This window comes from Heptranchias perlo, chromosome 39 (assembly GCF_035084215.1).
Source record: "Heptranchias perlo isolate sHepPer1 chromosome 39, sHepPer1.hap1, whole genome shotgun sequence".
NCBI classification, from domain to species: domain Eukaryota; kingdom Metazoa; phylum Chordata; class Chondrichthyes; order Hexanchiformes; family Hexanchidae; genus Heptranchias; species Heptranchias perlo.
Window position 1 is genome coordinate 17,293,339 of NC_090363.1, and position 22,888 is coordinate 17,316,226.

The window sequence follows — 22,888 nt, forward strand, 5'->3', positions numbered from 1 at the left end:
ACTGTCTAATTCTGTTTTAAATTTAATTAATGATGTAGCTTCCACAGCTTCCTGCGGCAGCAAATTCCACAGACCTACTACCCTCTGAGTGAAGAAGTTTCTCCTCATCTCAGTTTTGAAAGAGCAGCCCCTTATTCTAAGATTATGCCCCCTCTTTCGAGTTTTACCCATCCTTGGGAACATCCTTACCGCATCCACCCGATCAAGCCCCTTCACAATCTTATATGTTTCAATAAGATCGCCTCTCATTCTTCTGAACTCCAATGAGTAGAGTCCCAACCTACTCAACCTCTCTTCATATGTCCGTCACTTCATCCCCGGGATTAACCGAGTGAAGCTTCTTTGTTCTGCCTCGAGAGCAAGTATGTCTTTTCTTAAGTATGGACACCAAAACTGTATGCAGTATTCCAGGTGCTGTCTCACCACTACCTTATATAACTGCAGCAATACCTCCCTGTTTTTATATTCTATTCCCCTAGCAATCAAAGCCAACATTCCGTTGGCCTTCTTGATCACCTTCTGCACCTGCATACTAACCTTTTGATTGTCTTGCACTATGTCCCCCAAATCCCTTTGTACTGTAGTACTTTCCAGTTTCGCGCCATTAAGATAATAACTTGCTCTCTGATTTTTCCTGCCAACGTGCTTAAACTCACATTTTCCAATATTGTATTGCATCTGCCAAATCTCCGCCCACTCACCCAGCCTATCTATATCCCCTTGCAGGTTTTTTCTGTCCTCCTCACTCTCTACTTTCCCTCCCGTCTTTGTATCATCTGCAAACTTTGATATGTTACACCTGGTCCCCTCCTCCAAATCGTTAATATAGATTGTAAAGATTTGGGGACCCAGCACCTACCCCTGCAGAACACCACTGGCTACTGGTTTCCAGTCCGAGAATGAACCATTTCTCCCATCTCTCTGCTTCCTGTTAGATAACCAATCCTCCACCCATGCCAGAATATTACCCCCAATCCAGTGATTCTTTATCTTGAGCAATAACCTTTTATGTGGCACCTTGTCGAATGCCTCCTGGAAGTCAAAATACACTCCGTCCACTGCTTCCCCTTTATCCACCCTGTACGTTATGTCCTCAAAGAACTCAAGCAAATTTGTCAGACATGACTTCCCCTTCGTAAAGCCATGCTGACTTTGTCCAATTAAACAATGCTTATCCAAATGTTCTGCTACTGTCTCCTTAATAATTGACTCCAAAATTTCACCCACCACAGATGTTAGGCTAACTGGTCTATAATTTCCAGCCTTCTGCCTACTACTCTTTTTAAATAAGGGTGTTACATTAGCATTTTTCCAATCTGCCGGGACCTTTGCCGAGTTCTGAGAATTTTGGAAAATTATTAACAAAACTTAAATTGGCCGTATAATTGTGAGTGAGGAGGGAAGCTGCAGATTGCAGGAAGATATCAATGGACTGCTCAGATGAGCAGAAAAGTGGCAAATGGAATTCAATCCAGAGAAGTGTGAGGTGATCCATTTGGGGAGGACAACCAAGGCAAGGGAATGCACAATAAATGGATGGATACTGAAATTTGTAGAGGAAGTGAGGGCCCATGGTGTGTATGTCCACAGATCCCTGAATGTAGCAGGACAGGGAGATAAGTTGGTTGAAATACTAAAAGGATACTTTTATTTATCAGCCAAGGCATAGAATATAAACGTAGTGAGGTTATGCTGGAACTGTATAAAACAGTGGTTGGGCCACAGCTTGAGTGCTGCGTACAGATGTGGTCACCACATTGCAGACGGGTCAGTGACAGGGGGCATAGATTTAAGGTAATTGGTCGAAGGATTAGAGGGGAGCTGAGTATAATTTTTTTCACCCAGAGAGGGGTGGGGGTCTGTAACTCACTGCCTGAAAGGGTGGTAGAGGCAGAAACCCTGAAAACATTTGAAAAGTACCTGGATGTGCACCTGAAGTGCCACATTCGACAGTGCTACGGACCAAATGCTAGAAAGTGGGGCGAGTAAAAAGGAAGGTTGTTGTAGTCGGCGACAGTATAGTTCGGGGGATAGACACTGTTCTCTGCAGCCAGGAGCATGAGTCGCGATAGCGATGTTGCCGTCCCAGTGCCAGAGTTAAGGACAACTCCTCTGGGCTGGGGAAGAACTTGGAATAGGAGGGGGAGGTTTCAAGTTATCATGGTCCATGCAGGTATCAACAACTTAGGTAGGACTAAAAAACGGTTCTGCTGAGAGGGTTGGAGTTGCTAGGGATTAACTGAAAAACCAGAACCACAAAGGTAATAATCTCTGAATAATTACCTGAGCCACGAGCAAATTGGCATATGGTAAATAAGATCGGAGAGATGAATGCGTCGCTCAAAGATTGATGTGGTAGAAGTGGGTTTCGATTGGGCACTGTGGGTAGAAGTGGGCACTGACACCAGTACTGCGGAAAGAGAGAGCTGTTCCGTTGGGACGGACTACACCTGAAAAATGCTGGGACTGGAGTTATACAGAATCCAATGACTAGTGAGGTAAATAGGGCTTTAAATTCAATAAGGGCGTGGAGGGTCCCGGTGGAGAGAAACCGAGAATGCTGAAGAGAAAAATCAAGGAAGCAGTGCAGGAAAGTGATTGGGATTATGAAAGGATAGATTGCACAAACAAAATAGTGCACTAACAAATAGGGCCCGGGTAAGAAAAAAAATGGTAAAAGGACAAATAGGGCCATAGTAAAAGAAAAATGTTAAGATGTCTAAAAATGTTAAAAAGACAAATCTAAAGGCACTGTATCTGAATGCACAAAGCATTCATAATATGGAACACGAATTAACAATGCAAATCGATGTAAATGAATGCGATATATTAGCAATTGCAGAGACATGGATGCAGGGTGACAAAGGCTGGGACCTGAATATCCAAGGGTACTCAATATTTAGAAAGGACAGGCAAAACGGAAAAGGAGGTGATGTGGCGTTGTTAGGAAAGGATGAAATCAGAGCAAATTGAGAAAGGATACTAGCTCAGAAAATCAAGAAATCGAATCAGTCTGGGTGGAGTTAAGAACCACCAAGGAGCAGAAAACACTGGTGGCAGTTGTCTATAGACCCCATGAGTGGTAATCTAGGTGATGGGATCAAACAGGAAAGTATAGCTGCATGTAACAAAGGTACTACAGTAATCATGGGTGACTTTAATCTGCATATAGACTGGCCAAACCAAATTAGCAATAATACTTTGGACGATGAATTCCTGGAGTGTGTACAGGATGATTTTTTAGACCAGTATGTTGAGGAGCCAACCAGGGAACAGGGTATCCTAGATTGGGTATTGTGCAATGAGAAGGGGTTAATTAATAATCTTCTTGCACGGGGCCCTTTCAGGAAGAGAGACCATAACAAGATAGAATTCTTCATTAAGAAGGAAAGTGAAGTAATCCAATCCGAAACTAGGGTCCTAAATCTCAACAAAGGAAACTACGAAGGTATGAGGGATGATTTGGATATGATAGTTTGGGAAGCTTCTTGAAAGGCATGACGCTGGATAGGCAATGGATAACATTTAAGAAACAAGTGCATGAATTACAACAATTATACATTCCTTTCGAGCGCAAAAACGCAAAAGGAAAAGCGGCCCAACCGTGACTAACAAAACAAATTAAGGATAGTATTAGATCCAAAGAGGAGTCATGTAAAGTTGCCAGAAAAAAAGTAGCATGCTTGTGGATTGCGAGCACTCTGGATTTCAGCAAAAAAGAACCAAGAGATTGATTAAGAGGGGAAAATACAATTTGAGAGTAAATGTGCAAGGAACATAAATGTGGACTGTAAAAGCTTCTACAAGATTAGTGAAGACCAATGTAGGTTCCTTACAGTCAGAAATGGGAGAATTTATAATGGGGGACAAGGGAAATGGCACAGCAATTGAACAAATACTTTGGCTCTGTCTTCACGGAAGAGGACCCGAATAACTTTCCAGAAATGTTGGGGAACCAAGGGAATAGTGAGAAGGAGGAATTAAAGGAAATTAGTATTGGTAAAAAAATAGCGCTGGAGAAATTAACGGGACTGAAAGCCGATCAATGACCAGGACGTGATAATCTTCATCCCAAAGTACTAAAAGAGTTAGCCATGGAAATAGTGCATGCTTCAGTTGTCATCTTCCAAAAATCTACAGATGATGGAACAGTTCCAGCAGATTGGAGGGTGGCAAATGTAACCCCACTGTTTAAAACAAGAGGGAGAGATAAAACACGGAACGACAGACCGGTTAGCCTAACATCAGTAGGAGGGAAAATGCTAGAGTCTGTTATAAAGGATGTGATGAAAGGACACTTAGAAAATATCAAAGGGATTCGACAAAGTCAGCATGGATTCATGAAAGGGAAATCATGTTTGGCAAAACTACAGGAAGATTTTTTTTTGAATCCATCTGGTAGAATAGATAAGGGTGAACCAATGGATGTGATGTATTTGGATTTTCAGAATGCCTTTGATAAAGTCGCACATAAGAGGTTACTGTGCAAAATGAAATCACATGGGATTGGTGGTAATATACCTGCATGGATTGAAAATTGGTGAACAGACAGGAAACAGAAAGTAGGAATAAATGGGTCTTTTTCAGGGTTGCAGGCAGTGACTAGTAGGGTACTGCAGGGATCAGTACTTGGACCACAGCTATTCACAATGTATATCAATGATTTGGATGAGGGAACCAAATGTAATATTTCCAAGTTTGCTGACGACACAAAACTAGGTGGGATCGTGAGTTATGAGGAGGTTGGAAAGAAGCTTCAAGACGATTTAGACAAGTTGAGTGAGTGAGCAAATACTTGGCAGATGTGGTCTCATCTGCATGAATGTGAAGTTATCTAAATCGGAAGGAAAAACAGAAAGGCAGAGTATTAGCTAAATGGTGATAGATTGGGAAATGTTGATATACAAATTGACCCGGATGTCCTTGTATACCAGTCACTGAAAGAAAACATGCATGTGCAGCAAGCAGTTAAGAAGGTAATTGGTATTTTGGCCTTCGTTGCAAGAGGATTTGAGTATAGGAGCAAGGATGTCTTACTGCAATTATATAGTGCCTTGGTGAGACCACACCTGGAGTATTGTGTGCAGTTTTGGTCTCCTTTACCAAGAAAGGGTACACTTGTCACAGAGGGAGCGCAGCGAAGGTTCACCAGACTGATTCCTGGGATGGCAGGACTGTCGTATGAGGAGAGATTGGGTCGACTCGGCCTGTATTCACTGGAATCTAGAAGAATGACAGGGGATCTCATTGAAACGTGTAAAATTCTGACAGGGCCTAATGCAGGGAGGAAGTTTCACTGACTGGGGGTCCAGAACGAGGAGTCACAGTCTCAGTATATGGATTAGGACATTTAGGACTGAGATGAGACATTTCTTCAATGAGAGGGTGGTGAACCTGTGGAATTCTCTACCACAGAAGGCTGTGGAGGTCAACATAGGAACATAGGAACAAGAGCAGGCCATTCAGCCCATTGTGCCTGCTCCGCCATTTCATAAGATCATGGCTGATCTGTGATCTAGCTCCATTTCCCTGCCTTTGGCCCATATCCCTTAATCCCTTTGGTTGCCGAAAAGCTATCCATCTCACATTTAAATTCAGCAATTGAGCTAGTATCAATTGCCGTTTGCAGAAGAGAGTTCCAAACTTCGACTACCCTTTATGTGTAGAAATGTTTTCTTATCTCGCTCCTTAAAAGTCTTGCTCTTATTTTTAGACTGTGCCCCCCTATTCCGAAAATCCCCAACCAGCGGAAATAGTTTCTCTCTATCCACCCCATCCTTTCCCCTTAATATCTTATAAACTTCGATCAGATCACCCCTTATCCTTCTAAAATCTCGAGAATACAACCCCAATTTGTGTAATCTCTCCTCATATCTTAACCCGGGTATCATTCTAGTAAACCTACGCTGCACTCCCTCCAAGGCCAATATGTCCTTCCGAAGGTGCGGTGCCCAGAACTGCTCACAGTACTCCAGGTGCGGTCCAACCAGGGTTTTGTACAGCTGTAGCATGACTTCTGCCCCCTTGTACTCTCGCCCTCTAGATATAAAGGCCAGCATACCATTAGTCTTCTTGATTATTTTCTGCACCTGTTCATGACACTTCACTGATCTATGCTTCCATCTACACTGCTTACAATGCCACCAATCTTTGTCATCGGCAAACTTAGATATGAGACTTTCTGTGCCTTCATCTGAGTCGTTAATAAATATTGTGAATAATTGAGGCCCCAAGCCGCTGAATATCTTTAAGAAGGAGCAAGATAGATTTCTAGACACAAAAGACATCAAGGGGTACGGGGAGAGAGCAGGAATATGAAATTGAGATAGAGTAGCAGCCATGATCATATTGAATGGCGGAGCAAGGTCGATGGGCTGAATGCCCTCCTCCTGCTCATATTTTCTATGTTACTGTGTTTTTTCATTTGTTGGCAAAGTCCATGTCTGTGGATCAGTCTCCATTTGATGGCACTGCCAAAGCCCAGGAATCAGTCTCCATTTGATACCACTGTCCACGTCTGGGGATCAGTCTCCATTTGATACCACTGTCCATTCCCAGAGATTAATCTCCATTTGATAGCACTGTCCATGTCCATGTCCAGAGATCGGACTCCATTTGAAAGCACTGTCCTCATCCAGACATAAGTTTCAATTTGATGCCACAGTCCTGATCTTGATTTCAGTCCCCATTTGATAGATTTTCCCAGGTCCTGACATCAGTGTCCGTCTGATGGCATGGTCCAGGTCCGGATGTCAGTGTCTGTCTGATGGCACTGTCCAGGTCCGGATATCAGTGTCCGTCTGATGGCACTGCCCAGGTCCAGAGACCAGTATCCATTTGATACAGCTGTGCAGGTTGAGCGGTCACTGTCCATTCCAGTGTGCTTTCCAGGTCCAGAGACTCAACAACATTTCAGAGCACTGTCCAATTCTGGAGAACAGTGTCCATTTGATAGCACGGTTCAAGACTGGGGATCAGTGGCCATTTGATTGCACTGACTAGGCCCAGGTTTCAGTCTCCTTTTGATAGAACCGATTTGGTGCATCGATCAGTGTCCATTTGATAGCACTGTCCATTGACAGAGATCAGTGTCCATTTGATCGCACCGTAGATTGCCAGGAATCAGTGCCCAATTGATAGCACCGTCTATTGCCAGAGATCAGTGTCCAATTGATAGTACTGTCCATTACCAGAGATCAGTCTCCATTTGATAGCACTATCGAAGTCCAGACATCAATTTCCATTTGATAGCACTGTCTCGGCTGAGAGATCAATGTCCATTTGATAACACTGTCCAGATCCAGACTTCAGTCTCCATTTTACAGCAGTCTCCAGGTCTGGGGATCAATCTCCGTTTGATAGTGCTGCCCAGTTCAGCGATCAGTCTCCATTTGGTAGCACTGCCAGGTCTATAGCTCAGTCTTTATTCGATAGCACATCCTAAATTCAGAGATTCGTATCTATTTGATACCAGTGCCCAGGACTGTGAATCAGTGGCCATTTGATAGCACTGCGTCAGTCCAAAGGTCTGTCTCCATTTGAAATCACTGTCCAGGTCCAGAGATCAGTCTCAATTTGATTGCGTTGCCCAGGTCCAGAGATCAGTGCCCATTTGACAGCACTGTCCAAGTCCGACGATCAGTCTCAACTTGATAGCATTGTACTGGTTTTGGAATCTGTCTCCATTTCATAGCGCTGTCAAGTCCAGAGATCAGTCTCCAATTGATATAATTACAAGGTCAAGCGAACAGTGTTCATTTGCTAGCAATACCCGGTCCAGAGAGCAGGCTCCATTTGATAGCACTGTCCAGGTCTGAAGTTTGGACGGGTTGGACCTCAACAGAGCTGGGACTAATGTTCTCGCAGGGAAGTTCACTAGTGATGTGCAGGAGGGTTTAAGCCAATGTGGCAAGGGGATGGGCACCAGGATGTAGCATTAGAAAGAAGAAACAAGTGCACAAAGGATTGGGAGACACAGGTTGCACTAGAGTAAGGAAAGTACAGTATTAAGTGGGATCAGACTAAGAGAGAATACTAGAAAGTTTAAGGTAGGTTTACAGCGCATGTGTGTCAATGCACGAAGCGTGGCAAATAAGGTTGGTGAGCTTCGGGCACAAATAGCCACAAGGGAATATGATGTAGTGGCGATAACGGAGACCTGGCTCAAAAAAGGGCAGGATTGGGTACTAAATATTCCTGGATACAAGGTGTTCAGGAAAGATAGGGAAGGAAAGAAAGGAGGTGGTGGCAATTTTACTAGGGCTCCTTGGGACCACACTCGGTCAAATGTTGCCTTCATGTCAAGGTCAGTCACTCTCACGTTACCTCTGGAATTCAGCTCTTTTGTCCATGTTTGCACCAAGCCTGTAGTGAGGTCTGGAGCCGAGTTGTACGGGCGGGACGCAAACTGAGCTTCGGTGAGCAGGTTATTGGTGAGTAAGTGCCGCTTGATAGCACTGTCGATGACACTTTCCATCACTTTGCAGATGATTGAGAGGAGACTGATGGGCTCGTAATTGACCGGATTGGATTTGTCCTGCTTTTTGTGGACAGGGCATACCTGGGCAATTTTCCAAATTGTCTGGTAGATGCCAGTGTTGTAGGTGTACTGGAACAGTTTGGCTCGATGCGCGGCTAGTTCTGGAGCACAAGTCTTCAGCACGACAGCTGGGATGTTGTCGGGGCTCATAGCATTTGCTGTATCCAGTGCACTCAGCCGATTCTTGATATCACGTGGAGTGAATCGAATTGGCTGAAGACTGGCTTCTGTAATGTTGGGGATATTGGGAGGAGGCCGAGATGGATCATCCACTTAGCATTTCTGACTGAAGATGGTGGCAAACGCTTCAGCCTTGTCTTTTGCACTCACATGCTGGACTCTGCCATCATTGGGGGTGGGATTTTCACGGTGCCTCCTATTCCGTTAGTTGTTTAAAGGTCAACCACCATTCACAACAGGATGTGGCAGAACTGCAGAACTTTGATCTGATCTGTTGTTTGTGGGATCGCTTAGCTCTGTCTATAGCATACTGGTTCCATTGTTTAATATGCACGTAGTCCTGTGTTGTAGCTTCACCAGGTTGGGACCTCATTTTTAGGTACGCCTGGTGCTGCTGCTAGCATGCTCTTCTACACTCCTCATTGAACGAGGGTTGATCCCCTGGCTTGTTGTTAACGGTAGGGTGAGGAATATGCGGGAACATGAGTTTACAGATTGTGCTGGAATACAATTCTGCTGCTGCTGATGGCCAAAGCGCCTCATGTATGCACGGTGATAGTGCCACACAACACGATGGACGTTGTTCTCAGTGTGAAAACGGGACTTCACCTTCACAAGGATTGTGCAGTGGTCACTCCTACCAATACTGTCATGGACAGATGCATCTGCGACGGGTCGATCTATGTTTCCACCCTTACCTCCCATATCAACCATGATGCGTCCCATGCTCTTCATCTATTTCTATCCTTTACAGTTTATCTAATGCCTCCCCCTTTTCAGTGACAGTGGCAGCATCCTCTTCTTTTGTGAAAATAGAAGCAAGGTACTCATTTAGAACTTCAGCAATATCCTCTCCCTCCACAAGGTGATCATTATTTTGAACCCACCCTGCCTTTCAATATCCATTTGATCGCACTATCCTGCTCTGGAGATCAGTCTCCATTTGACGGTACTGTCCAGGTCTGGGGATCAGTCTCCATTTGATGGCACTGCCCATGTCTGGAATTCAGTCGCCATTTGCTGACACTGTCGAGGCTGGGGTTCAGTCTCCATTTGATGGCACTGTCCAGGTCTGGGCTTCAGTCTCTATTTGATCTTACTGCCCAGGTCTGGGTTTCAGTCTCCATTTGATGGCCCTGCCCAGGCTGGGGTTCAGTATCCATTTGATGGCACTGTCCAGGTCTGGGCTTCAGTCTCCATTTGATCGCACTGCCCAGGTCTGCGAATCAGTCTCCATTTGATGGCACTGTAGGGTTTCGTGACCAGTCTCCATTTGACAGCTCTGTCCAGGTCTGTGGTTCTGTCTCCATTTGATGGCACTGCCCAGATCTGCGGTTCAATGTCCATTTGCTGAACACAGTAAGCTCAGTATATATTACATTCAAAATCTTGTCCAATCTTTGTTGCCAATCTGATGAGTTATTTTCCTGATCTTTTTTGTTCCGATTTCTCCTAGTTACCCTGCTGGTGATCCTGATCTTATCCCGGGGAAAGTGTGGCCTGTCTCGATGCATCTCCTGTTACCTGCTGTCCATGGCAGCGGCTGATCTAACCGTTATCCTCACTGCTGTGATACTGGACCGTATTGTCACTCTTTATTTCATTGATATATTCACAGAGAGCATTACGATGTGTGGTCTCGGTGACTGCCTCACTCATGCAGCCACGGACTGTTCTGTCTGGTTCACCGTCGCTTTCACCTTTGATCGATTTGTGGCCATTTGTTGCCAGAAGCTGAAAACGAAATATTGCACCGCGAGAACAGCGGCTGTGGTTCTCGGAACAGTGAGTGTGTTGAGCTGTTTGAAGAGCATCCCGTGGTACTTTCGATATAAAGTTATATATCTCTTTTCCATGCCGATGTATTGCCTCGTGAGGTTGAGCTACTATACCTCACCCCTGTGGAAAGCATTCGACTACTTTCATCGTGCGTTAACTCCAGTGCTCCCGTTCGTGCTGATTCTGCTCCTCAACGCTCTGACGGTCAGACACATTTTATTGGCGAGTCGAGTGCGCAGGGGCCTCCAGGGGAAGCGTGATCGGGAGAATCACAAGGATACTGAGATGGAGAACCGCAGGAAATCCATCGTTCTGCTCTTCAGCATATCTGCAAGCTTTATACTGCTGTGGATGATACAAGCTGTGTCCACTATACACGAACGGATTGTGTTAAATCAATTCACTGATATAATCTTCGGCGACCACCTTCCAGGCGGCTTACGATACATCGGGCCGATACTGCAACTCCTCAGTTCCTGCAGTAACACGTGCATCTACGTCGTGACTCAGACCAAAGTCAAACAGGAGTTTAAGACTGTGCTCACTTATCCCTTTGTTCTGATTGTCCAGTTGGTTAAATAAACCGAAGAGCTGACCGCTATTCTGCACTAGAAGTGAGATTGTTTCACGTTCCATCCCATAAATCCCATCCCAGCTCCTGTTACCGGAGACAAAAAACATCACAGAAACTATTAGAATCATGTGACATTTCAAAGCTAATCCAACAATAGCTGGCTTCGAACTCACTTAACGCTGACTGACAGCATTGTGAAGAATTGATGAGCAGGATTCTAGGCGTGAATGGAAATCTTCAATCTTTGAATAAAAATAATTATCCAAAAAGAGACACGTAAATTCGACCCTCAGTATCATCATAAGTGAGTATTCGCTGCGGCCTCAAGTTTGACACGCCCTTCCCCTCGCTGACCTTCCCCTCCCCCTCACAGATCCGCCCCTCCCCCTCACATGCCCCCCAAACCGACATTCCCTCTCCCCTCCACCCTATCCAACCACGCCTACCTCACATGACCCCAAACCCACCCCTGCCACCTAAAAAGCCCCCCAATACACCCATCCCCCTCAAATGCCCACCAACCCACCCATCCGCCTAACATGCCACCCGAACCGTCCCTACACCTCACTTGCCTATTCGACCAACCGTTCCACCCCCAGTCCCACCCCGTCCCCCTCACTTGCCCCTCCCAACCCATTCCCCCCTCACATGAACCCTGCCCCACCACCTCCAACCGACCCCGCCCCGTGGAGGGTAACTGCTTAAGGAACCATGTCCATTTCTGGTTGGAATCAATGAACGAAGCAATTGTTCAGGAAAATACCGATGTTAATTTTTATTCTTCATCAGCTAATTTACAGTTGGAATAATATGTACATAAAAACATCCGTTGTTCCCATGAGCACAATTCATGTTGGCAATGGGGCTGTTCATTTGAGATGTTCAAACAGAACAAAAACCTAAAACCGATACTGTGGACCTTGTAACTCCCACGATCGAAACCATATGTGCATATCCTATCCAATAGGGCTCACAACAGATTGGTGCCTCGTCAATAGGTCACACTTTTAAGATCCATTTGATCCCCTGAGATATCCAATGAAATTATCCTCTAGCTTCAGGAACCCCACTGAACTTTTGTGCCTGTCCAATCACATTTTCTGATCGTATAACTACAAATGTAAAAGGGAATTCATCAATTCAGTCAATGAATTGCACAGAGCATCACATCACAGTCGGACACTCCATCTCCTCTCAAGTCCCCTGGTTGAAGGAGTCACTATGGTGTGCTAAAGTTCCGCTTTGGGAGACACTGCACAGAAACTGTTTTAAGAACATAAGAACATAAGAAATTGGAGCAGGAGTAGGCCAATCGGCCCCTCGAGCCTGCTCCGCCATTCAATAAGATCATGGCTGATCTGATCCCAACCACAAATCTAAAGAACACAAGAAGTCGGAGCAGGACCCGGCCACATAGCCCCTGGGCCCTCTCCGCCACCCACAGGGCATTGACCGATCCGAACTCAGCTTCATGTCCAATTTCCTGCCCGCTCCCCATAACCCCTAATTCCCTTTACTTCTAGGAAACTGTCTATTTCTGTTTTAAATTTATCTAATGATGTAGCTTCCACAGCTTCCTGGGGCAGCAAATTCCACAGACCTACCACCCTCTGAGTGAAGAAGTTTCTCCTCATCTCAGTTTTGAAAGAGCAGCCCCTTATTCTAAGATTATGCCCCCTAGTTCTAGTTTCACCCATCTTTGGGAACATCCTTACTGCATCCACCCGATCAAGACCCTTCACAATCTTATATGTTTCAATAAGATCGCCTCTCATTCTTCTGAACTCCAATGAGTAGAGTCCCAATCTACTCAACCTCTCCTCATATGTCCGCCCCCTCATCCCCGGGATTAACCGAGTGAACCTTCTTTGTACTGCCTCGAGAGCAAGTATGTCTTTTCTTAAGTATGGAGACCAAAACTGTATGCAGTATTCCAGGTGCGGTCTCACCAATACCTTATATAACTGCAGCAATACCTCCTTGTTTTTATATTCTATCCCCCTAGCAATAAAAGCCAACATTCCGTTGGCTTTCTTGATCACCTGCTGCACCTGCATACCAACTTTTTGATTTTCTTGCACTAGGACCCCCAGATCCCTTTGTACTGCAGTACTTTCCAGTCTCTCGCCATTAAGAAAATAACTTGCTCTCTGATTTTTCCTGCCAAAGTGCATAACCTCACATTTTCCAATATTATATTGCATCTGCCAAATCTCTGCCCACTCACCCAGCCTGTCTATATCCCCTTGCAGGTTTTTTATGTCCTCCTCACTCTCTACTTTCCCTCCCATCTTTGTATCATCTGCAAATTTTGATATGTTGCACTCGGTCCCCTCCTCCAAATCGTTAATATAGATTGTAAAGAGTTGGGGACCCAGCACCGACCCCTGTGGAACACCACTGGTTACTGGTTGCCAGTCCGAAAATGAACCATTTATCCCAACTCTCTGCTTCCTGTTCGATAACCAATCCTCCACCCATGCCAGAATATTACCCCCAATCCCGTGATTTTTTATCTTAAGTAATAATCTTTTCTGTGGCACCTTGTCGAATGCCTTCTGGAAGTCGAAATACACTATGTCCACTGGTTCCCCTTTATCCACCCTATACGTTATATCCTCGAAGTACTCAAGCAAATTTGTCAGACATGACTTCCCCTTCATAAAGCCATGCTGACTTTGTCCTATTAAATTATGCTTATCTAAATGTTCCGTTACTGTCTCCTTAATAATAGACTCCAAAATTTTACCCACCACAGATGTTAAGCTAACTGGCCTATAATTTCCAGCCTTCTGCCTACTACCCTTTTTAAATAACGGTGTTACATTAGCAGTTTTCCAATCTGCCGGGACCTCTCCTGAGTCCAGGGAATTTTGGAAAACTATCACCAAAGCATCCACAATCCCTACTGCCACTTCCCTCAAGACCCTAGGATGGAAGCCATCAGGTCCAGGGGATTTATCCGCCTTGAGTCCCATTATTTTACTGAGTACCATCTCCTGAGTGATTTTAATCGTATTTAGCTCCTCCCCCCCTGGAGCCCCCTGTTTGTCCAGTGTTGGGATATTCTTAGTGTCCTCTACTGTAAAGACTGAAACAGTGCCTGCTCTGTGGTATCACTGTGCTTACCTTTGGATCATTGGTATGTGAAGCAAGATGGCACAGAGGGAAATGAAGCTTCAAGGAAATGCAGGAGTGAGATGGAATGGTGAAGCAGAGCCCAGGTTATACCCCACATTTTGATCTCCTGTACTCAGCTATAGCAGCAGAGTGAGCTGCTCAGCAGAGCCCATTGCTTCCCAGTAAGTATGGGAGAGTGAGGAACCCTGGGCCAGTGTTGTGTATCTCCAAGTGCCCTCATTTCTATTTGGAAACCGCAGACGAATAAGGCAACTCACCACTTGGACTGGAGTCAAGCTTTTTCAGCACTTCAGGGCTCTTCATCAATCCACTGCTCAGCTTCTGTCGGCTCCGGGGATGGGCCACGTAGCTCCAAGGATGACAAGCATTTGGTGCTGCCTTACTTAGTTTTCAGCAGTACCCGTGGGGAGAAGCATTTGCTGGGGGCAGGCAAAAATTATCCCTCTTTCATAGGAACATAGGAACATGGGAATATAGGAACAGGAGTATGCCTTTCAGCCCCTCGTGCCTGCTCCGCAATTTGATAAGTTCATGGCTGAACTGTGATCTAATTCCATATACCTGCCTTTGGCCCATATACCGTAATATCTTTGGTTGCCAATAAGCTATCTCTATCAGATTTAAATTTAGCAATTGAGCTAGTATCATTTGCTTTTTGCGGAAGAGAGATCCAAACTTCTACCACCCTTGTGTAGAAACGTTTCACTGTCCCATAATCTTTATTTGTTATACTTTGTGAACTTTATTTGACCTCATGGTGGGGCACCTGATTTAGAGCAGGGAATGATGTTTAATTGCCCCCATTAAACTCCTTCAAGCAACAGTGAGATTGGGAGTTTGATTTTCTTCCCATTTTTCCCTTTTCCCATTTTTCCCTTTTCCCATTTATGTTGGTTTGTTTGTGCAGTTTCTTTCTCTCTCTTGCCTCTTCTGGTTCCTATTTTATGCTCCAACGGTAGCCTGACCTGTGGAGGACAGCAGGCAGTCCCAGCTGGCCCTGAATCTAGAAACCACATCTAACCCTCCTCCAATCAATAAAGTTTCATTCAGGGGAAATCCCACGCCTCTGGACTTTTACTGTCCCAAATGCGTCTCTGAGTAATACCACACCAACTTGGCAAAGGTGATTCACTCCACTCTGAGGTGTCTGATGGGGGATAATAGAGTGAGAGAGGGATTGGACAAGCTTTTGGTTGAGGGTAATCGAATGAAACTGGCAGGTGCTCATTATCGCCATTCCAGTCGAAATAAGACCAGTGATCCAAGGCCTCCTCAATCAATTCACTGCCGCCTTTCAATGACAGCTATCCAGTCTCCAGCACAGGGCAGGCCCATCTATCAATCACACCAGGGCAGCCCTGAGTTGCTTTCTCACAGGCCCGTGACTCTTGTGACTGAGTGTAATAATGGCCACTATTTTTTTTGCACAGTTCACTTTTGCTGATTAAAATGGATTGCTTGATTAAATCTCTGTCCCATCGATCTGCAGCCTCCATGCAGGTGAAAGGCGAGGGTTGAACGCTTGGATTGTGAAGTTCTAATGGGTGGTACAGTCCCTCATATTGTCCTGGACAGAGTTTTTGGAGAGCATTTTCCTTAAGTGATGAACAATGATGAATGTTTAGGGGCTGCTGCACAACATGGTGTTCTTTGGGTGTCTGCTCAAAATGCAACATTGTGCCTTCAAATGAAATAAACTGGGTTTTTGCCGGGAGTTTGGAATGATTATATCTGGCACCAACCTTCCCACCCAAATCCCCTCCCTCGGGAAGATCATCCTGACACTCCCATATTAACACACAGCTCACTGCTTTTGCTTGTTTTCCCAAGATGTTTATGCCAATATTTCTCATCTTGTGTTGCGAAATAGTAAAGATGTCTTGGAAGGGCTGTCCCTTGTTTCTCCATTTCTTGGTCGCCCTCACTGGATTCCAACCCACTGGACCCTGCATTTCTCTGGACAAGCTGTCCCAGTGGGGCACACACGTAGAATCTTGGTCGGCCTCCCAAATCATTGCGAGGGTGTTGCTGGTCTTGCACAGCTGGACGGGAGGAGTGTGGCTGTAAAACTGAGGTGAAGCAGCATTTGAAAACATATGCTTTTGTGACACTGGAACCTGCGTAAGATGCATAGACTGGTTCAAGTCCTGATTCAGCATCTTCACTGATTCTGTTCTGAGATTCCACTCCGTCTCTGATAGTCTATTTCCAACAGGAGGACTTTTAAAGATGGTTGTAGCGAATTTTGTCGTTTCTAAACTGCTGGCATTTTTCCATATCCATTGGTGCTGATGGCTGATATGTTTGAATGAAGGGTCCTCGTCAGTTTGGACCCTGGCATTTACTGAAGAGGCACCACCTTGTAGTTCATGAAACAAGTAAACCCTGTCTGTGAGTTTCTGAGGCTAGACTTCTGATAACTCTGGACCGGCTGGGAAGCACCCTGAAATGCTCAGTCCAGCAAAACCTTTCGCATCCTGCTTTCTGCAAGAAAGTCGATTCACCTGGTCATAAAACAAAACACTGGGTGAGTGGAGAACAGAATTTATAACAAACAGCAGGTAAATGGAAGGAAGAATTTTACAGACAAAAAGCCACAGATTGTAGTTAAAACCTGATAACCACAACGTTATGATATTTCCAGAGGTACCAAACACTCGTAGAATGAGATGGGTTGGCATCTGGGCACAGAAGGAGATGACTGTGCCAACCCTGATATAACCAGTATAGATAGAGGATGATGCAGGCGGACTATGGGCTGATGGAGTATTTCAATGCTATATGATTGAGGAGGAAGTGCAGTACAGGCCCCGTCCTTCACAATCCCTTCAAAAGTGTTAAGAGATTTCAGACAAATTTTCCAATCTATTGGTTTCAATGCTGAACTGGAACCAAGGCTCGGCTTCTGCTCGTTACTGCTCTCAAAACCTGCCCAGCTCTCCTGGGTCCAAACTTTTGCCGTCCCGCACGGTCCCCTCCCAAGCTCCACCCCCAGTTCTGCATGCCACCACCACCCCCCATTCCAGGCCGTCCCACCCGCGCTGTTACATCCCATCCCATCCCGTTCCGTGCAGCATCCCCCATCCCGGACCTCTCTGGCATCACAACAGTGCATAACGAAAGCTGAGAGTTTCGTAGATAGCACGTTTCAGGAGGTGGTCACCCCACAACTACAGAGAGTTCAGGGACAGAGGGAGTGGGTGATCACCAGATATATGAGGAGGAACAGGCAGGCAGTGCAGGAGTCCCCTGGGAGTGTTGCACTCACAAACCACTGAGGGTGTAACACCTCGGGGGAGTCCAGTCAGGAGCAAATCCACAGCGACTTGGGAGACTCGACTGCACAGGGGAGCAAAGGAAATGCAGTTGTGACAGGGAATTCGATTGTCAGGGAGATAGACAGGTGTTTCTGCAACGGCCGACATGAGTTCTGCATGGTGTGTTACCTCACTGGTGCCAGGCAGGGTAAAGGATATCACCAAGAGGGTGCACAACATTTTGAGGGTGGAAGGGGAACAGCCGTAATTCGTGGCCGATGTGGGAACCAATGATATAGGAAGGAAAAGGGTCGAGCTCCTGTTGTCAGAGTCTCAGGGGCTATGAAAGAACTTTAAAAAGCAGGACCGCAAAAATAGTAATTTCTGAACTACTCCCATTGCCACATGTTAGTAAATATGGGAATAGTTGGAACAGATATGTTAACACGCGGCTGGAGAAAAGGTGCAGGAGGGAGGGCTTCAGATTCCTGGGGCATTGGGACCAGTTCTGAGGCAGGTGGGATTAAAAGGCATTAAGTAAGGTGCCACACAAAAGGTTGTTATGCTCCTGGGGTTGGGGGTAATATATTAGCATCGATAGATGATTGGTTAACAGACAGGAAACAGAGAGTAGGGATAAATGGGTCATTTTCAGATTGGCAGGCTGTCACTAGTGGGGTGCCGCATAGATCGGTGCTGGGCCTCAGCTATTTACAATCTATATTAATGACTTCGATGAAGGGACCGAGTGTAATGTATCAAAGTTTGCTGATGATACAAAGCTGGGTGGGAAGGTCAGCTGAGAGGATGACACAAAACGTCTGGAAACGGATATAGACAGGTTAAGTGAATGGACAAGGAGGTGGAAGATGGAGTATAATATCGGGAAATGTGAGGTTATTCACTTTTGTAGGAAGAATAGAATAAAAGAATATTTTTAAATGGTGTGAAACTATTACATTTTGTTGTCCAGAGAGATATGGGTGTCCTCGTACAAGAAACACAGAAAGTTAACACGCAGGTACAACAAACAATTCGGAAAGCAAATGGCATGTTGTCCTTTATTGCAAGGGAGTTGGAGTACAAGAGTTAGGAAGTATTGCTACAAATGTATAGGACTTTGGTGAAACTTCACCTGTAGTAATGTGTACAGCTTTGGTGTCCTTATCTAATGGAGGAGATACTTGCCTCAGAAGCGGTGTAACGTTGGTTCACTACATTAATTCCTGGGATGAGAGGGTTGTCCTATGAGGAGAGATTGAGTAGGATGGGACTATACGCTCCGGTGTTTAAAATAGTGAGAGGTGAACTCTTTGAAACATATAAGCTTCAGAAGGGGCTTAACATGGTAGATGCTGAGAGGTTGTTTCTCCTGGCTGGAGAGTCCAGAACTTGGGGGTACAGTCGCAGGCTAAAGGGTCGGCCATTGAAGACTGAGATGAGGAGGCATTTTTCACTCAGAGGGCTGTGGATGCTAATCATAGAGTAAATTCAAGACTGAGGTCGATAGATTTTTGGACTCGAGCGGATTCAAGGGATATGGGGATCGGGCAGGAAAGTGGAGTTGTGGTCCAAGATCAGCCATGATCTTATTGAATGGTGGAGCAGGCTCGAGGATCCGTATGGCCTCCTCCTGCTCCTATTTCTTATGTTAGGATCTGTTCAAGACGGGCGGTCTGCACCTCAACAGAGCTGGGACCAATGTCCTTACGGGGAGGGTCATTCGTGCTGTGGGCTAAGGTTTAAGTAAATTTTGCGGGGTGAGGGGGCGGGTGGGCACCAGGATGAAACATTGGGGAGGAGAAACAAGGTGCACTGAGGACTGGAGAGACAAGCAGCACTACAGTAAAGAATAGTTCAGAAATAAGTTGGATCAGACAGGGGGGAAATGCGTTGCAGAATAAGATGAGTCTCGAGTGCATGTGTGTAAATGCACATAGCGTGGTAAATGAGGTTGGTGAGCTGCAGGCTTAAGTTGTCACATGGGATTACGATATAGAGGCTCAATGAAGGGGAGGACTGGGTACTTAATATTTCTGGCTGCAAGGTATTCAAGAAAGATAGGGAAGGAAAGAAAGGAGGGAGGCAGATGGCAGTATTGATCAAAGAAACTATTATAACACTGGAAAGGGATGATGTAGTTGAGGGGTCAAGGGCAGAATATTTTTGGTTAGAATTAAGGAACAGTTGAGGAGCTATTATACTACTGGGTGTATACTATAGGCCAGCAAATAGTGGGAAGGAGACAGAGTAAATTTGCAGGCAGATTACAGAAAGATGCAAGAACTATAGAGTGGTGATAATGGGAATCTTCAATTATCCCAATATAGACTGGAACACTAACAGAGTAAAGGGCAAAGAGTGAGAGGAATTCCTGAAATGTGTCCAAGCGAACTTTCTGGAACAGTGCAATTCCAGCCTAACCAGGAAGGAAACAATGCTGGATCTAATTCTGGGGAATGAAGTGGGGTACGTGGAGCAATTGGGGAAAATTGATCACAATATCATTAGGTTTGGAATAGTTACGGAAAATGACAAGGAGCAATCAAATGTGAAAATGCTGAACAGGAGGAGGGACATTTCAGTGAGTTAAAAGGGATCTTGTCCAGGTGCATTGGAATCAAAAATTGGTAGACAAAACCATAATTGAACAATGGGAGGCCTTCAAGGAGGAGATGGTCCGAGTACAGAGTCGTCACATCGCTAAGAAGGGGGTAAGGAAGGGCATCCAAATCTAGAGCTCCGTGGATGACTAAAGATATAGAGATTAAAACGAAACAGAAAAAAGGAGACTTTTAAGGTTCATAATTCGATAGAGAACCAGACTAAACATGCAAAGTACAGAGGAGATCTAAAAAAGGGAATAAGAGGGGCAAAGAGAGAGTATGATAATAGATTAGCGGCTAACATAAAAGGGAACCCAAAAATCTTAAAAAGGGCAGTCAAATGGTGAGGCAGATTAGGGACAAAACGGGAGGTCCTCTTTTGGAGGCAGAGGGCATGGCTGAGATAATAAATGGATACTTCACATCAGTCTTCAATAGAGAAGAGCATGCTGTTGTTGTAGCAATAAAGGAGGATATAGTTGCCATAATGGATAGGATAAAAATAGATAAAAGGTACTTAAATGATTGGCAGTACTCAAAGTAGTAAAGTCACCCGGTCCCGATGGGATGCATCCAAGGTTACCAAGGGAAGTAAGGGTAGAAATTGCCGAGGCGCTGGGCACAATCTTCCAATCCTCCTTAGATATGTGGATGTTACCAGAGGACTGGTGGATTGCAAATGTTACACCCCAGTTCAAAAAAGGGGAGACGGTTTTACCCGGCAATTACAGGCCAGTCAGTCTAACGGCAGTGGTGGAAAACCCATCGAGACAATAATCCAGGACAAAATTAATTGGCACTTGGAAAAATATGGGCTGATAAATGAAAGTCAGGACGGATTTGTTGAAGGCAAATAGTGTTTGACTAACTTAATTGTGTTCTTTGATGAAGTAACAGAGTAATGGCATTTAATAAGGTGCCACATAAAAGGGTGTTTTCCAAAATAAGGGCTCATGGGGTTGGGGGTAATATTAGCATGGATAAAGAATTCGTAAACGGATAGAAAACGGGTAATTTTCAGGATGGCAGGCTGTAACTAGTGGGGTGCCGCAAGGATTGGTGCTTGGGCCTCAGCTATTGACAATCCATATTGATAATTTAGATGAAGGGACCGAGTGTGATGTATCCAAGTTTGTTGACGATACAAAGCTATGTAGGAAAGTAAGCTGTGAGGAGGACATATAAAGAGTCTGCAAAAGGATATAGACAGGTTAAGTGAGTGGGCAAGAAGGTGGTAGATGGAGTGTAATGTGGGGAAATGTGAGGTTATTCACTTTGGTAAGAAGAATAGAAAAACAGAATCTTTTTTAAATAATGAGAAGCTTGTAAATGTTGGCGTTCAGAGTGATTTGGGTGTCCTCATACAAGAAACAGAGAACGTTAGTATGTAGGTTCAGCAAGCAATTCGGAAGGCACATGGCATGTTGGTCTTTATTGCAAGGGGGTTGAAGTTTAAGAGTAAGGAAGTCTTGACACAATTGTACAGGGTTTTGGAAGACCTCTCCTGGAGTACTGTGTACAGTTTTGGTCTCCTCATCTAAGGAAGGATATACTTGCCTTAGAGGGGGAGCAATGGATGCTCACCAGATTGATTCCTGGGATGAGAAGGTTGTCCTATGAGGAGAGATTAAGTAGAATTGACCTGCACTATCTGGATTTTAGAAGAATGCGAGGTGACTTCATTGAAACATAAAAGGTTCTGAAGGGGCTTGACAAGATTGATGCTGAGAGGTAGTTTCCCCAGGCTGCAGAGTCCAGAACTAGGGGGCATTTTTGTCAGGATAAGAGGTCGGCCATTTAGGACTAAGTTAAGGAGGAATTTCTTCACGCAGAGGGTTGTGAATCTTTTGAATTCTCTAACCCAGAGGGCTGCGGATTCTCAGTCGCTGAGTATATTCAAGGCTGAGATAGATACATTTTTGGTTTCTCAGAGAATCAAGGGTTATGGGAGTCGGGCGGGAAAGTGGTGTTGAGGTGGAAGATCATGATCTTATTGAATGGCGGAGCAGGCTCGAGGGGCCATATGGCCTACCCCTGTTCCTATTTCGTATGTTTTTAGGAGGACAGAGACAGACTGCTGAAATTGAACGCAGAGAAGTGTGAAGTGATACATTTTGGTAGGAAGAATGAGGAGAGGCAATATAAACTAAATGGCACAATTTTAATGGTGGTGCAGGAACAGAGAGACCTGGGGGTGCACACACACAGATCTTTGAAAGTGGCAGGACAAGTTGAGAAGGCTGTTAAAAAATCATATGAGACCCTGGGCTTTATTAACAGAGGCATAGAGTACAAAAGCTAGGAAGTTATGCTAAACCTTTAGAAAACACAGGTTAGGACTCAGCTCGAGTATTGTGTCCAGTTCTGGGCACCACACTTTAGGAAGGATGTTCAAGCCTTGAGAGAGGCCTTAGGCCGCAGAAGAGATTTCCTCGAATGGTCACAAGGATGAGGGACTTCAGTTATATGGACAGACTGGTGAAGCTGGGGTTGTTCTCCTTCGAGCAGAGAAGGTTAAAGGGAGATTTCATAGAGGGGTTCAAAATAATGAACAGTTTTGAAAGAGTAAAAGAGGAGAAATGGTTTACATGGCAGAAAGGTCGGTAATCAGAGGACGCAGATTTAAGGTGATTGACAAAAGAACCAGAGGCAAAATGCGGAAACATGTTTTTACGCAGTGCGTTGTAATGATCTGGAATGCGCTGCTTGAAAGGGCGGTGGAAGCAGATTCAATAATAACTTTCAAAGGGGAATTGGATAAATACTGGAAGGGAAATAATACAGCATACGGGGAAATATCAGGGGAATTGGA

The 22,888-nt window shown here is 45.0% G+C and overlaps 1 protein-coding gene across 1 annotated transcript in view; it reads left to right on the top strand.

The window, feature by feature from the left end:
* Positions 1-9,201: 9,201 nt before the first annotated feature.
* Positions 9,202-22,888, top strand: part of LOC137305298 (probable G-protein coupled receptor 139) — a 35,141-nt gene continuing 21,454 nt past the window's right edge. The window contains exons 1-2 of the mRNA XM_067974148.1: positions 9,202-9,262; positions 10,176-11,067. Of these exons, the coding sequence (XP_067830249.1) occupies positions 9,202-9,262; positions 10,176-11,067 (953 nt within the window). The remainder of the gene's footprint in view (positions 9,263-10,175; positions 11,068-22,888) is intronic.